At 45.1% G+C, this 17076-nt stretch overlaps 1 protein-coding gene across 1 annotated transcript in view; it reads right to left on the bottom strand.

The window, feature by feature from the left end:
* Positions 1-16197, bottom strand: part of ERC2 (ELKS/RAB6-interacting/CAST family member 2) — an 888684-nt gene extending 872487 nt beyond the window's left edge. Inside the window, exon 1 of the mRNA XM_027835912.1 lies at positions 15541-16197. Within this exon, the coding sequence (XP_027691713.1) occupies positions 15541-16197 (657 nt within the window). The remainder of the gene's footprint in view (positions 1-15540) is intronic.
* Positions 16198-17076: the final 879 nt, after the last annotated feature.

The raw sequence follows: 17076 nt of genomic DNA, 5'->3' as shown, positions 1-17076 counted from the left end.
GTCCAATCCATTCCCCATGCAACCACCAAAGTGGTTTTCCAAATGTGCAGGGCCGACCATGTCATCCCCATACCCAGTAATTCCCAGCAGCTCCCTAACACCTCCAGGATCAAATACTAAATCCTCTGTCTGGTGCTCACCCTAGCCTTTCCATTCTGCTTACACCTTATGCTTCCCCATCCATGTACTCTTGGATTCAATGACACTGGCCTCCTGGCTATGCCACAAACAAGATGCCATCCCTCAGCTCTGGGCATTTTCCCTGTGTGTCCCCTGTACCTGGCTGCCATACTCTTCCTTCTTCATCTCTACTTCCTGGCTTCCTTCAAGCCTTAGCTAAAATCCCACCTTCTACATATAGGTAAGAAACCAAGGGGCCACTGAAAAAGTTAGGTGACCTCCCAGGTCACATAGCCAGGATGTGTCAGAGATGGAGCTTGAACTCAGGTCACATTTCTCTGTCCACCACACCACACTCCACATACCCAAAACTGAACTCCTTAGCTTTCCTCCTAAACCCATTCTCAAGCATCCCTGTTTCTGTCAAAGGAGCTGTCGTTCTCTGTCATTTCTAACCCAGGCTCTGCAGTCAGAGGACCTGGCTACCATCCGCCCTTTGTCACTTCCTCTGTGACTTTAGGCATCTTCCTGGACCTCGGTTTTGGAGTTGGACAAGACTAGAGGCATCAAATGGGTAGAACGGAAGGCCACAGAGGGCCATGATATCCCAGGTGTGGCCCCAAACCAGATTACAAGGTAACTGGGAAAAATAACAACACAGTAAAACATAGTGTTTCATTTTAAAATTTAGTCAACATGCCAACCACAGGGATCCTCACGCATGGATCAGTGGCCCCCATTTTCATTTGAGTTTGACAGCGGTGGCTTAGACAACTTCTGAAGTCCCTTCGAGCTTGACATCTCAGACCCTCTGATCTTTCTCTCTAAGCACAACTACCCAAATCATGGATGGGATGAAGTATTTATGCTCTCTTCTCCATCTCTGCCTTTTTTCTTGGCTTTATTCGATATGCCAACCTGAAGATACACGTTCTTTGAGGAAGCAACCTTAACCTTTCATTTGGTGAATTCCTTAATACAGTAGCCTCCCTCCCTCATCCTTCCTGCTCATTTATTTATTTCTACTGAGCATAGGACTTTTCCAGGACACAATTAAATGTACTCAGTTACAGCAGACCTTCTGCCTTGTTTCACATCGCTGAATCCATCACGTCCAATAGGAGCTTCCTCATGTGTGTTATCATACACTCATTCATCCAGCTGATATGTGTGGAGTATGCACTCCAGGGGTGGAGAACCTGCAGCCTCGAGGCACATGTGGCCTTCTAGGTCCTTGGGTGTGGCCTTTTGACTGAGTCCAAGTGTTACAGAACAAATCCTTTTATTAAGGGGATTTGTTCTGTGAAGCTTGGATTCAGTCAAAGGGCCACACTTGAGGATCTGGAGGGCCACATGTGGCCTCAAGGTTGCAGGTTCCCCACCCCCGGTCTAATCTGTACTGGGCACTGCACTAGGGACCGTGGGAATATGAAAATGAATAATAGATGTTTGCTGTTTCATCGTTTCAGTCATGTCCAACTCTTCACAACCCCATTGAGAGTTTTCTTAGCAAAGATGCTGGAGTGGCTTGCCATTTTCTTCTCCAGTTCATTTCACAGATGAGGAAACTAAGGCAAACAGGGTAAAGTGACTTGCCCAAGGTCACACAGCTAGGAAGTGTCTGAGGCTGGATTTGAACTCTAATCTTCCTGTCTCCAAGCACAGTATTCTATCTATTGCTTTACCTAGCTGTACTTATGCTAGGGAAGCCATGAAAACTACTGAGAAAGGAAGTGATAGGGCAAAATCTCAAGGTCTCACCCAAGGGGTCGCCATCATGGTGAGGGGCTGATTCAAGTAGAAAGGAAGCTCATCGGAATGGAGGTGATGGGAACCTGTAAAGCTGGGGCGTCAGATGGTTCCACAATGTAAGGACTGAAGTCCCTGAGGATGAAATCATTGAGAACAAAAGTGGGGGCAAGTGAAGAGGAAACCTGTGAATCAGGTGCTGAGGTTAGCCAGGCTATAAATAAAATGTGTTACTGGGACAGCCCTGGTATCTCATAGCAGTGTCTAAAAAAGGTAGAAGCTCAGGGTCTCTGGATTCCTCTACTTTCATGGGCCCTGGGAAGTCGGCAAAGCAATTACATAAGCCGAGGTTGTCTATACTATCGGTCTAGAAAGAAGCATTTATGAAGCACACACTGTGTGTTCAGCGCTGGAGACACAAATAAAACTCTTCAACTTGAAGATCTCCCTCTAGTCCTAAAATTCAGATGCTGGAAGAACCCCTGACTCCTGCCAGCTCTCTCTCTGGTGGGAGGGCTTTTCCCAGAGCCTCTAGGAGGGCACTCAGGGGAGCTCTATGTCTCACTCCTCTCCAGGCTGCATTCAGACTTTCTCTGCCCCCTATCTTTGTTGTCCCCCCACCCCTGTGTTTCACCTTCCTTTTATGTGTTGTTCTTGGCTCGTTTCAGTCATGTCCAACTCTTTGTGGCTCCATTTGGGGTTTTCTTGGCAAAGAGACTGAAATGGTTTGCCATTTCCTTCTCCAGTTCATTTTACAGATGAAGAAACTGAGGCAAACAGGATTAAGGGACTTGCAGAGGGTCCCACAGCTAGTAAGTATCTGAGGCCAGATTTGAACTCAGAAAGATGAGTCTTCCTAACTCCAAGTGCAGTGTTCTATCCATTGTGCCACCTGGCAGTTCCCTTTTATGTGTTACCTGCCCCCATTAGCATGTAAGCTCCCTGGGGATTAAGACTGAGGATCTACTTGGATCTATATTCCCAGCACTTAGCACTGTGGCCAGTGTACAATAGGTGCTTAATAAAGGCTTGTTGAATGGACTGATTGAATGGAAAAAGGTTTCTTGAAGAAGTTGGTACTTGATTCTGCCTTCAAGAGATCCAGAGGTCCCAGGAAGGGTCAGGGAGGAGCGAGGGCACTTCTGCAAAGGCAGAGAGGCAGATGCAGAAACATCCCATAAGGGAAATAGTGAGGGGGCCAATTAGACTAGAAGGGAGAGTACATAAGAGGAAGCAACAGGGAACAGCCTGGGAAGATTGGTTAGAGCACTGGGAGGACACGAGGACAACAGGGAGGCATCTAAGCTTCTGGAGCAGAAGTGACTTGGTAAAGGGCAGCTAAGTGGCACAGTGGGTAGAGCTCCGGCCTTGGATTCAGGAGGACCTGAGTTCAAATCCGGCCTCAGACACTTGACACATACTAGCTGTGTGACCTTGGGCAAGTCACTTAACCCCGATTACCTCACCAAAAAAAAAAAAAGAATGACTTGGTAAGAGCTGAGCTTTAGGAATGGCAGTTTGGCAGATTATGGAGAACAATGAGAGAGAAGAGAGCCTCTATGCTGGGAAAGCAACAAGTAGTCCAGACAAGAGGTAATGAGGGTCCGAATGAGGCTAGTTTAGTGAGAGCAAGGAGAAGGGGGCTGATGAGTGAGCGGAGGAGTTAGAATTGACAAGATCTGGGGCCCAAGGGTGAGAGATAGAGAAAAGCTGAGGATGGTGGAGATGGCAAACCTGTACAGTAGAAAAATTGTGATGCCCTAAACATAAACGGGGAGTGAGGAGGTGAGATGTGTTCATGGGAAAAGACAAGGAGCATCCCTAGCCATTACCCTGAGACAGCATGGCCATCGCCTCCCAGATGCTGGGGATCTTTGTGTTAATGCACTGAGGCCCAGAGTCTCCTTCCCTCCTGGGCAGCACCCCAAGAGGACAGCGTCTATCGCTGCTGCTTATTTGCTTGACCTGAATGTGCTTACAACATCCTCTTTGGCTGCTGTGGTCCTTCCTATACTACCTGCTGGCCTTTCTTAGCAACTCACTGGTCACTTTTTTTTTTTTAAAACAAAAGCCATCCATAACAAGTGGATTCTTAAGGGGATTGTGACAGCTAGAAAATCCTCCCATTTTCTGGACCGAGTCAATATCGTGACAGACTAGCCATGCCCCCTACCCACCTGGTATTCCCTAGCCCTAGCCCTGCTCCTTTTTCTGACCTGCCCAGAAACTTCCAGTTTCCGAGGTAATTGGTATGCCTGTCATCCCCTCATCTGTGACATCACAGGTAGGAAATCAACCAAATGTGCCTGAAGGAGACTGTCCTGCCTTAAAACACCCCTGGGCCTCCTCCACATCTGGGAGTAGCCCTGTCATGAGAGAGAACACAGATGTGTCTGAATCAAATGGAAGAGCAGGGGTGAGAATCTGGCCTGGCCAGGGCACTGCATCCAAGGGAAGCCCCTCCCTTGGCCAGCCTTCTCTGCTATGGCCTCAATACCATCTCTCCCCAAAAGCCAGACTTCACCGCTGTCTGCCTCAGTTTTCTCACCTGTAAAATGGGCATAATAATAGCACCTACCTTCCAGGATTGTTGTGAGGATGAAAGGAAATAATATTGTAAAATGCTTAGCACAGTGTATGGCATACAACAGGTGCTTAAAAAATGCTTGTTCCCATCCCTTTCCTATCCCTTTCTATACTGCTATCACCACTCTACATTTAGAGTTGTTCTATTTCAGCCTCAAATCCCCTGGTCCTTTTGAAGTTCTGTTACCCTTCACCCCCAACATCTCTTACTCTAAAAACCACCCCTAAAGTCAAAGTTTCATGGTAGAAGCTTTCTTTAATGCAACTCCTTTTCCTTCCTAAAGGTGGTGATCATAGGATAGATAGAGAATTAGTGCCTGGTGAGGGTTTTGCAGTCCTTGCAGAGCTAAGAAAAGAAGGATCAATACTCAGAAGTCCCACAAAACTAGTTCTAAGATTTGGTCTTCCTCCACCCTGAGCAGAATCAGGCTGTTGGATGGAATATCTATTCATCAAACAAATGCTTCCATTCTGACCATCTCTCCATGGAGAATGCTCCCAAAGGTTAGGTCTTCACAGCACCAAGTGAATCAGAAATTCACCTGTCTATATAATTAATGGATCAGTGTAGACAGTCAAACCAGATAATTCCAATCCCATTAAGGGCTGGTTTTGTTTGGTTTTGTCTTAGTCATTCATTTTAATCTCCTGTCCTCTCTGGGACCTCCTTGCATATCCCCAGGATCCAACAAATAAGCCTTACTCCAGAAACATAAAGACTCAAGGATTTCTCCCAACCTACATGGTCCTCCAAAACTTAGAGAACCATAATACCAGATAAGGTTATTAAGATACTGGTTAGGTTTGCTGAGTTGCTTTTTTATTCCTTGCTATAAAGGATGGCTCTCTGGGGGAGATAGTAAAGAGGAAGAGGTTGATATACTGGAAATTGAGTGTCATAAAAACTAAAGAACAATAAAATTTTTTAAAAGAACATTTAAAAGTGCTCTGAGAATCAGTGATTTCATCATCCTTCCACCAATGTAGGGGACAAACTCCCTACCTCATAGGAGATGGTATTTAAGAGTAGCTATGGCCAAAAAAACTCACAAGCCTGTGGACAGCCTGGCAGAAAGCTCCTCTGAACTTAGCTGGGCCCTTCCTCAGACAAGAGATGTAAGGAAGACCAGCACCATGGAGAGGGAAGGAGGGGAAAGGGTGCAGAGGGGACGTAGCAGAGGAAAAGGGGAGAGAGAAGGGGAAATGAAAGAATAAGAGATACAGAGAAAGAGGAGGAAAGGTCAGAAAGAAGGAAGGAAGAAAAAGAGGAAGAGGAGGGGATATGAAGAGAGAGGAGAGAAAAGAAACAAAAGAAGACAGGAAAATTAGAAGATGAAAGCCATTTAAGCCTCTTCAATTTCAGTATAGAAGAACATATATTTTCCCTGTTAGCTAAATATTTCTAGAGAAAGTCTGGAAAGGGCCATCAGAAAGTCTAATAATGTAGTACACATAGCTAATTCTCACCCCAACCATAGGTCATTTCTGAGCTATGAGTCCATTTTGCATCCATGAGAAGAATCAACAATTTTCTTCAAATTTCTCCACATTTGGACACACGAAGCCATCACCTGACTTCCAACATGAAGAAAGTCTCCTCCCTCCCACCCTTCCAACATAAAGAGAGCTTTCTCCCTCCTACCTCACTTAGGAAAGGAATTTCAGGAGTCCCTGGGTTCTAAATAGGTCACTGTCTTTCAGGGGAGGCCAGAGTTTTTTCCCTTTCTACCCTTTGCTCTGATATCAAAATGAAATTGTTTTTAGAAGAGAAAAATTAGAATCTGCCCTACCCCCAAGTTCTGGCTCTCCTTGAGGGAAGGGAGGAAGAAAGGCTTCAGAAAAGAGATGGAATTAGAGGTAAGTCTTGAAGGAATCTTTTCCTAATCCCCAGTGCATGGATTTCCCATGTTGTTTGAATTGGCTTCTCTGTGTACTTGTAGCTTTCCATAGATACCAACAGGCTGGGGGGGTGGAATTGGGGCTTCCAAGGTACAAGAAATGGTGTGAAGGTCAAGGTTTAGAGGCAAGAACATCTGCAGGATGTTTAGGGGACAGCAGGCATCAGGTATGACCCCTCAGGAAACACAAAGGGGCAAAACGTGAGGTCCAGTGAAAACAGTAAATTCAAGCTAGCCTGTGACAGTCCCTGAATGCCAGACTAAGTCATTCAGGAGAGAATTGACAGCTGCTGAGCAGCAGAGGGGTACTCAAGTTGTGAATTGGGAAGATGACTCTCATCAACATAAGACAGATGAAGTGGGATGAGCTAAAGAAAGAATCCAAGTGGGAAAGTGAAGATGAGAAGTCATGAATAGAGTGGGACTAGAAGGGACGGGGGAGACACGGGACATAAAGGAGCTGGAATCAGTCAAGACGAGACCACTCTGACTGGGTGTGCAGAGAACAAAGTAAAAAACGACCCTAGAGTTCTGAGCCTGGGAGAGTGGTCCTACCATTAGCACAAATGCTAAAGTCAAGAAGGAAAGGCAAGGTTTAGAGAGACAGATGGTGGATGACTTGGGCCTGGACTGTGCCAACCTGGGGATGCTGGAGAGACTTCCAGATAGAGCTGAAGATGCAGACTGAGGATCACTGGCATAGAGGTAGAGTTCAAACTGAGATGAGCTCGTGCAAGGATCAGAGGATTGTAGGCTTAAGAGCCAGATGGGACCTCCAAGGACTTCAAGTCTACCCTTTCATTTTAGAGATGAGGAAACCCCAGGTTACATAGTGAGTGGCAGAGCTGAGGGATTTGAACCCAGACCCACTGACTCCCAATCTAATTCTCTTTATTTTGCCTCAGAGAAGACTGAGGGATTGAGAGGATAAAGTCTGAGAAGATACTTAGATTTAGGGTATGAAGCAGACAGGTATCAGGTATCAGGAGAAACTGATTATTGCTTAGTCATTTCAGTCATGTTTGACTCTCCAGGACCCCATTTGGGGTTTTCTCGGCCAAGATACTGGAATGGTTTACATTTCCTTCTCCAGTTCATTTTACAGATGAGGAAACTGAGGCAGGAGGCAGCTAGGTGGCGCAGTGGATAGAGCACCAGCCCTGGATTCAGGAGGACCTGAGTTCAAATCCAGCCTCAGACACATGACACTTACTAGCTGTGTGACCCTGGGCAAGTCACTTAACCCCACTGCCTAGCCAAAAAAAAAAAAAAAGAAAGAAACGGAGGCAAACAAGGTTAAGTGACTTGCCCAGGATCACACAGCTAGGAAGAATCTGAAGCTATATTTGAACTCAAGAAGATGAATATTTCAGGCTCAGGCTCCATGCTCCATCCACTGTACCACCCAGCTACCCAGGAATGCATGATAAATCAGAAGTTAAGGATATCCAGAAGAAAATGATGATGATGATGATGATGAAAAGTATCTAATGAAGCAAAGAAGTGAAGAAGAATGCAACCAACTCAACAATTTTGTTTGGGGGAGAGGGGTCCAGACTCTTGATTTTATTGTTGTAGGGAGCTTCCAGTATGGAAGTCTATCCACTGACGAAGATCAGTCACTCACCTTTAAGTCTTAGAAAGTTGCCTGGGACACAGAGTTTAAATCACTTGCCTGGCGTCATACAGGATAGGAGCCCAGGTCTTTCTGGTTCCAAGGCCAGCTCTCTATCCTCTTTCCGACCTCCTTCCTAACCCATCCATGAAGATGATGCATCTACTCATTTCTCCTAAAACTAACTTCTAAGGCAACACACAAACCTTCCCTCCCAAGCCTCAACAAAGATGGGAGCCCAAATTGGCTAGTCACAGAAGGTTTAAACTCCAGGGTTTTTAAAAAATTGATTGCTACCTCTTATCGGAATAAGTTCACATTTGCCAAGATCCTTGATCTTATATTGCTTTTCAGATATTATTATTTTTGTTCTTGAATTTTTAATCACTTCCTCATCTGAGTCCAGCTTAGCCAGCACTTCTGGTGATATTTCTGCCAGAAAGCCTTCTGTAGGCAATTTGGTACATGTGAATAAATATGAATAAAGTAGACATTTGTGACGCCCTTTGAATTGCACGAAAGACACACGAGCTCCGAGTCTCTAATAGAAACAAAAAATAACTGGGTCCTTCACAATGGGAAAGTTTTACTCTCATCAGCCAGGTAGCCGTTTCACAATCACCTGCAGCCACCCCTGCCACTAACAGGCTCTCCTTGGTGCCGTGGTCTCACCTCAATGCCCTCCTCTGAGGCCTGGCCCCTTTCTCCACTCATCTGATTCACTAGAGGCATGAACTCCATCATCACCACCATTCACTGGCCACATCCTGGAAGAGATGAATGTCTTCCTGGCCAAACAGTTCTGGAGGGGAGAAATCCCTGGACATCATCCCAAATTCATCTGTCCTCCTCATCCAGAATATGTGTGGCATAGAGGATAAAGTACTTATCATTGGGAGTCAAAAAGAGCTGGGTTTAAATTCTGTCTGGGATACTAGTTGTTCAATCATGGGCAGGTCACTTAATCCCTGTTTCCTCATCAATAAGATGAGGGTAGATATTATTGGAGAGGCAGCTGGCAGAGTGGCTAGTTACCCATGGAGTCGGGAAGATCTGCGTTCAAGTCCTGACTTTGACACATACTAGTTGTGTGCCCCTGGGTAAGTCACTTCAACTCTGAGGCAACTCAAAGGTATTAAGGTCCAGAGTGGGTACTAAGCTGCATTGGCAGCTTGGGAGGTCAGTGTCCATGTGCCTCCTACATCACAGGGTAGCTGTGAGGGTCAAATGAGATAAACTATGAAGAAAGGGCTTTGCCAAAACTAAAATGTCCAGTTCTCATTACTACCCATTGCACTGGAAACAGTCAGGGCTCGGAATTGCCTGGTGAGGAGGACAGCATCTCTTGGCCAGTATCACACCAGGGCCTACTTCAAATTATGCAAGTCATTGGGAAGCAGTTAAGTGATAAAGGGCTGCTCATTAGCCTGAATCCAACCTCAGCACAGCTGCCAAAGAATCTTGCTAAGGAGCAGGGCTGATCACCTCATTATCCTGCTCAAGAATCTCTGGTGGCCATCCACCAGCTCTGAGCTCCATTCTACCTGCATGCATTTGACTCTGAAAGCCCTTCAACATCTGAGGCCAGCGTCCTTTTCCTGATTGCTACAATCCAATATCCAATGATGGCAGATGCTACGTAAGCTGGTTCCTGGGTCAAAGAGGCCCACCATATTTCTGGTGGTTTAAATCTTAGAGATAGAAGAGGTTTGGAATGAGAGAATCATCAGCTCACAGATGTAGGGCTGGGAGGGACCTCAAAGATTATATCATCCATTATGCAGTCAGGTGATTTTAAGCAATCATTCTTCTCATAACATAGCTGTGTTGCCCCTTTTCAAAGAAATGATCAAGAGGGAAACTGCTTCTCAAAGAAAAAAAAAATCTAATTTGCAAACTCAATCATGCTTTGCCAGGCACAAGAAAACAAGGAGAATTCAAGCCAGGAAAGTCTTATCCAATTATAGCATATTAATAACCAAGACAGCAAGGAAGTCCATCAACACAATCAGCCAGGGCCATTTTGAATTGCCAGCTCAAAATGGAAATGACTGGATCACACATGAAACTGGAGCAAACACTCATCTGAAAAAAAAAAACCATTAGGACTGACTTCCAGCAGATTGTTTTCATTTCTGTGGAGCTAGAGATGGCCAGCTCTGCCCCCGAGCCCAGGCCTGCCCCAGGCTAGTTACCTACAGGGCTCTGAGTTGGCAATGACCTTGGCCCATTCAAGTGTGCACAAGGTAGGTCAATAACAGCCCAATTAAAACTGCCTATTGTATGCTACAGTTTATGTGCCTACAACACAGTTCCTACAAGCTATGACATAGATTCCTCTTTTCTAGGAAGTCAATCAATTGGTATTTATTAAGCACCCACTTTTTGCCAAATACATGCGAGGTGTGTGTAGCAGGTACAAAGACAAAAACTAAGCAGACTGTGCCCTCGAGGTGGAATTCTATCAACGCAAAGAACACATAGCCTAGAAGGAAATACAAGATATACACAAAGTAATTTCAGGGACAGACTATCAGAAGTGGGGAGGGGGAAGAGAGAGGGGGGGATAGTGCAGAATCAGGCCCTGCCTCATAAAGAAGGGAGCAATTGAGCTGAGCTTTGAATGTAGCTGAAGATTCTAGGAGGCAGAGATGAGGAGGGAAGCAGGGGATGCAGCTTACACAAATGCACACAGACCAGAGATGGAATGTGGAGGATGAGAAGTTCCTGGAGTACGGTTTGGCTGGAAAGTAGAATCAGTTAGATAACCAGCATTTATTGAGCACCTGCTGTCTGCCAGGCACTGTGCTAAACAATGGCAGTCTGAAGGGGGAATACAGACTAAGCCTAGAAAAAGCAATGATGCAATGGTTTCTGGGGGGAGCGGGTTTCCAGATGTGATTCCACTATCCCACACTGCCTTCCATCCTAGGATCATGCAGGAAAATGCATGGCATATGCCATTCCACTAAAATAAAAGTCATCCCTGAGGAATGTCCATAGGTCCTAAGTCTTCCCTATTTTCCACACAATTCTCAAGGAAGAGGAGATATAGGCTCTCAGAGATATAAGAGATCTCAGAGATCATAGAGCTCATGCCACTAGCTGTGTGACCTTGGACAGGTCATTTGCCTCCCTACATCTTAGTTTCCTCATCTCTAAAATGAGAGGGCTGGGTTAGGGGTCCCTTCTGATTCCAAATCTATGATCCCTAATTTTAAAGATAAGGAAACTGAGGCTCAGATAAGTAACCAATGATTTATCAAATTGTTTTCTGGCCATCTGAGGATAGAAACCTACTTCCATAAAGAAAATGAAAGGTTCCCTCAATCGAGCTGTTCAAAGACCTCCAGGAGCGCAGACCTCGCTGTCTCTCGATGCAACTCATCACCAGGAAGTTTCTTCCTGGACTGAGTCAAAATCATCCCTCCCTGTAGGAAGCAATCGCCCCTTGCTCCTTTCTTCATCCTCTGATGCCAAGCTGAAGCAATCTAACGTCTCTTCCATAGAACAGTCCTTTAGACATTTGTAGAACAGCTCCCATGTCCTCCCCACTCTCTCTCTACCCCACTAATGTTTCTCCTCTCCAGGGTAAGCATACCCAGTTCTTTCAATGGATTCCTATCGCAATCAAAACACAAGGATTTAGAAAGCATGTGCTATGTTTGGGGCACTTTGCTAGGCACTGCAGAGGCGAGGACTGGAAGCTCTTCCCCCCTCAGGTTGCCCTTCCCTGAACTCTAATCTTTCCCTAACCTGCAGAAGCTAGAACTGAAGAGAGCGCAAGGCACAGAACAGCAAGATCATCAGTTCCCTTTTCTCTAATTCATGAGGATGTGGCTTCTGTTCTCCCCAACCAGGCTGCAAACACTTTGTTGGCAAGAATCATTTCTGCCCATTCTCCCATCCTCTCTCCCAGAACACTGTTGCCCACAAACTGTTGCCTAGCCACGCATCCCCCAATTTCTATTTGGACAGTGGATGGAGGTTTTTTTTAACCTAAAGTGGGATTTTATGTCAATCACCATTCCAATTCATCTTATCAGATTGGGCCCACAGGCCCAGCCTGTCAAGATTCTGTCCTGAAATGCAGGGGGCAGCCCACCCACTTTGTCTTCTGAAATGGAGTGAGCGTGCCTCACTTTGCCTTTGTCCAGGTCATCAATAAAATACTGAGAAAAATACTGGCCGAGGCTAGAAAAAATAGCCCTGAGAAGGTTCACAAATTAGGGTTTGGACACTAGCACCTCAATTATTAATTAACACTTTATCAAGGCTTCTTCTTAGGGTCAAAGAACCACGACTCCAAAGCTAGAGGCAATCGTAGATACTATTCAGCCCAATGCCCTCACTTTGTGGATGCAGAAACAGAAGCCCAAAGAGGTTAAGCCATTTATTCAAAGTCTCACAAGTTGTAAATGGCAGAGCCAGGGTTACAACCCTGTTCTGATTCCCAAGTCAGTGCTCTTTCCAAATGTACCACAATTAACCAAAAGGCAGCTGACAGGAAGACAAAAGGAAGGCCCCTGAGGATGAGGACCTGGCGGGAAGAAAGGGGCACAGTTAGGGTGGGGGAGGGCACCAAAGACTGTCTCTATCTACAGAACAATGGCATCGGCCCTGACCAAGACACTGAAATTCCTCTCTGACATGTTTCAGGCTCCTGGTTTTTATGAGGGAGAGGAGGGGTGGAGAGAGGAGGAGTCAAATGTTTTTAAATATTTCAAGAGCACTTTACACAATGAGTTGTTTCCAAGTTTGAATCCCAAAGTCATAAAATTGCAGTTGGAAGGGACCTCCACAGCTATGAAAAAGAAAGGAAGGAAGGAAGGAAGGAAGGAAGAAAGGAAAAAAGAAAGGAAGGAAGGAAAGAAGGAAGAAAAAATAAAGAGGAAGAAAGGAAGGAGAAAAGGAGGAGGAAGGAGAAGAAGAATCCCTTTTTACAACGTAACCAATGAAGGATCCTCCAGGCTCTGCCTGAAGCCCTAAAATGATGGGGAGCCCACTATCTCTCCAGGCAGCCCATTACACTTTGGGATCTTGGCTATCGTGATTAGGAAGTGCAGCTCCCTCCCGTGTACCTGGCTCTATCCTCTGGGGCCAGACAAAAGAAGTCTAATCTCTCTTCTACAGGACACAGCCTTTCAAATAGTTTCATTCACTTTAACCTATAAGAATGACCAAGATTTCTCTTCAACCAGGAAGATGCCAGCAGCAAACAGGCAAAAATGGAAATGCTTACCCCTATGGATTATCCTAATAATTCAATGCGTCAATGGGTCTGTGATCTCATCAATGTGAGCGTCCCTCCATTGGTGCAGATTACAATCCACTCCCCACCAGACCCCCTCACTCTACTGTTCCTCATAGCAAACTTTAGATTCTTTAGGCCATTCTAATGAAGTTACAGGCCCATTAAAAAGAGTGCTGGAGGCTGGCTCAGAAGACTTGGGTTCAAATCCTACTTCTTCTACTTACCATTTATGTGACCTTGGGCCAGTCATGTCACTTCCTGGGCCTCAATTTCTTCATTTGTAAGAAAGAAGATGTTTGACTAGGGTCCTCTTCAGCTTTTAAGTGACTGATCTAATTATCCTCATGTTCCAGAGAAGACTTTCACTTGGTAATGTACTATCAGGGTGTTGCAACACTCAAATTCCAACAGATTCTTCTCAGCCCTCTCTTTCTCCCTTTCTTTCTATCCCTTGGAGAATATAAAACATCTATGATTTTCCCTTCAAATACAATTGATCAACTGTTTAAAATGTACTAAGAAAGAAGGAAAGAAAAGTAGGGACCAGGGACTGGAGATATCCTGGCAGGGAATGAGATGCATGGAGCTGGGACCAGAACCATCGCAGAAGGAGCATAACACAAATACAATCAGGCAGGCAGTGTGGTTCAGGGAACTGGACCCAGAGCCACTTTCATAGGAAGAGGGGAATAAGGAGCAGAGACTGGGAACCAGAGTGTCGAAGAGCAGGAAACAGGCACCAGAGATAGTCTAGTAGATAACAGACAGCATGGAGGAAGGATCAGGGATGAGTAACAGTAGTCCCTCAGGCAGGGAATGGAAAGATATCAATGCCTCTAGGGTGGGATTCTGAAGGTTGTGATGCTATAACTTCCAGACACAGAGTTTCTGGGTAATTAATAATCAATTTATTAATTAGGCTAGCTAATAATTAATAAATTGATGATCAGTGGTTTCTCTCAATAACCAAAGACAAAACCATGGAGAGGCTGAAAGCTTTAATATACTGTTGGAAAAGGGGGTGCCCCTGACAAGTAAAAGATCAACCCTGATTGGTGGACATTTAATATGGGCTAGAAGCCTTCAGCTCCTCCCATTGAAAATGTGGCTTGATCATGAGACTCAGCCACCTCTAGCAAACTGGACAGGGAAATCTATTTCCATCTAGAACTCTCTGGTTGGTTTTCTCCTTCATAAGCTGGGTCACCCTAGACTCCAATAGAGAGGTGCGAGGACAGGGGCTAATTTCCTTGTGGCAAGAATTTGCCTAGATTAAATTCTGTTCACACTTTAAACAGAAGTAAGGTTTCCTAGTTGGGTGGGGTCCCATCCAAGATTGAGGAACATGTTCCCAGAGGGTTAAGGACATCTCATCAATTACTCATGTCCTTCAGAAACTGCCTTACTGACCTACAGGGGCTGGGCCCTAAATGACAAAATAAAAAGAAAAAACCTGAATCCTGATTTAATAATTGGTTATTAACATAATAGCAAAATAATAATTTCTCTCAAGGAGGTGTGGCTATGATATCCTAATGACATTCCAAAATGCCTTTGACCACCTCCCTCTCCAGTATCATGCAGGTATGCCTCTAGAAAGTTTTGGGTTTATTGGCAATTTTCAACCTAAATGAGTATGGCAGGCTTCTTTAGAGAGTTGGGCAAACTATAGAGGGCGCCTCAGTCACGTACCCTTAACCCAAGGGTGGTCATTGGTGGGAATGGGGGGAAGAGGATCAATGCGTTATACTCCTTCAGCATCAGCTTCCTAACATCCAATTCTTCAGTGAACACTGCTAACCCTGTAAGAAACTAATGCCCTTCCCATACCACTTCACCATTGAAAATGGACCTCCATGAACATTCAAATATCAGCACCAAAAAGGACCTTGGAGATCACATGGTCCAACCCCCTCATTTCTGAGAAGATGAGAAAGCTTTCATTCTGATGTAAAGTGTATTCATCTCCTCCAGACAGCTGGCCGGGCCCACGTTCAGATTACTGTTGAAAGGGGAAAACCCAGCACACAAAAGTGCAGAAATGAATCGAGTCCGTCCCCCTCCTCAGCAGCAAGAAAAAAGACTCCTGGAGGAAGAGGAAGATCACTAGCCACAGCCTCCCATCCGCCCCAAGTTATGGACCCTTCCTGGTGGTTCCTTCAAAGGGAGACACATGGTCTTTGTGCCACGAAATGTCCTCCAGCCCACGTCCCAGCACCTGCAAAGTATCAATTGCTCTGTTAGGAATCAATCAGGAGGATGAGGATTGGGGGGGGGGGGCAGAGAGAAGATGGAACTTGACCTTGAGCATGACCTACCTGATTTTCTTCATGTGAGACCCTCATCTGCTCCTTGAGAACAGACATGCGGGCTGCCTCTTCTTTGCGTAGGACTCTTTCTTTCTTGAGTTCAGGGCTCCAAAATGTCTTGATGCTATTCATGGAGGACCCCAGCTTGCTGTCTTTGATGTCTAGCTCTTTGCGGAGGAGATCATTCTCCCGCTGCAGCTCCTTGAGCTGAGCCTGCAAATCCAGCATGGTGCTGTCCCTTACCTGTCTCAACATGGAAGGAACTTGGTGGTGGTGATGATGAGATGACGTGGTCAGACCCCCATGCTGGTCAGTGTAGGAAAGGACGTCGGTGTGGGAGAGGCCAGCAGATGCAATATTGGGGCTGCTCCCCATGGCTGTGACCCGACCCCCATACACAGCTCGATTCGTGGCCCTTCCGAGGGTCATCGTGCCCTTGGGGAAAGTCGTAGACGCAACCCCCTCGTGGTCACTCAAGTACATTGGTACAGATGTTGCATAGGCTGCATTAAGGGACTGGATGTTTTCCATGGACAATGTCTTACCTGTTCCTCCCCCACCTCCACTACTGGTTCTCCGGTGGCCCAAACGAGGTGACCTTGGCAAGCGAGGCGACCGGGAAGGACTACCTTCCAAGTTGCTGATTGTTCTTGCGCTCCCATACATGGTTCTTCTAGGATGAGGTACAACTGAATATAAGAAATGCTATACTTGGGTTTGGAATTCAGCCAATATTTCCACAACTGGCCAAGATTTTCACTGCATTATTTTCATAAGCTGCACCAAGAAATGCCTTCCATCAGAGATCTGAAAAGTTGAGAGAAAACAGAAAGAGAAAATTAAAATCAAATAACTTGAAAACTCTAAACAATATTACAACTCATTTCCATAGAAATTTATTTACAATGCACTTTCCTCAGGCCATTCCTATAAAGTTGGTTGGGCAAATATTATCGTCATTTTGCAGATAAGAAAGCATAATCTCAGAGAGGTTATGTGATTTGCCTAAAATAGCCCTCTTAGGAACAATAAAAACAAAAAATAAATCATATTTCTATAGCACTTTAAGGTCTGGAAAGTCATTACTTCCCAGAAGACCTACGAGGCAGGTACTATAAGGACTGCCATTTTACAGATGAGGATATGAGGCGCATAGGAATGGAGACTTGGATGAGTTTTTTACATAGCTTATGACAATTTTTTAAACTATATTGATGATAATAATAAGGAATCACACTGATACAATACTTTCAGACTTACAAAATACATTATATACATTATCTCATTTGATCCTCAATATTACCCTGTAGTCTAATGTACTATCCCCATTCTTCAGATCAGAAAATGGAGGGCCAAAGAAGTTACTTACCCACATTCACACAGTTAATAAATATATAAACTGAATCCAAACCCAGATCTTCCTGAATTCTAGTGCAATGTAGGTTTTTATAGCACATTAGAGTTTACAAAGGACTTTTCTCACAACCTTTTGAGAGAAGTTATGAGGCTCTAACTCTTTGAATCTATCCCCATTTATTTAAGGGT

The sequence above is a fragment of the Vombatus ursinus genome, unplaced genomic scaffold, assembly GCF_900497805.2.
Source record: "Vombatus ursinus unplaced genomic scaffold, bare-nosed wombat genome assembly UNPS02014817.1, whole genome shotgun sequence".
Lineage (NCBI taxonomy): Eukaryota > Metazoa > Chordata > Mammalia > Diprotodontia > Vombatidae > Vombatus > Vombatus ursinus.
The sequence above is the reverse complement of the archived record's forward strand: the minus strand, read 5'-3'. Positions and strand labels throughout refer to the sequence as shown.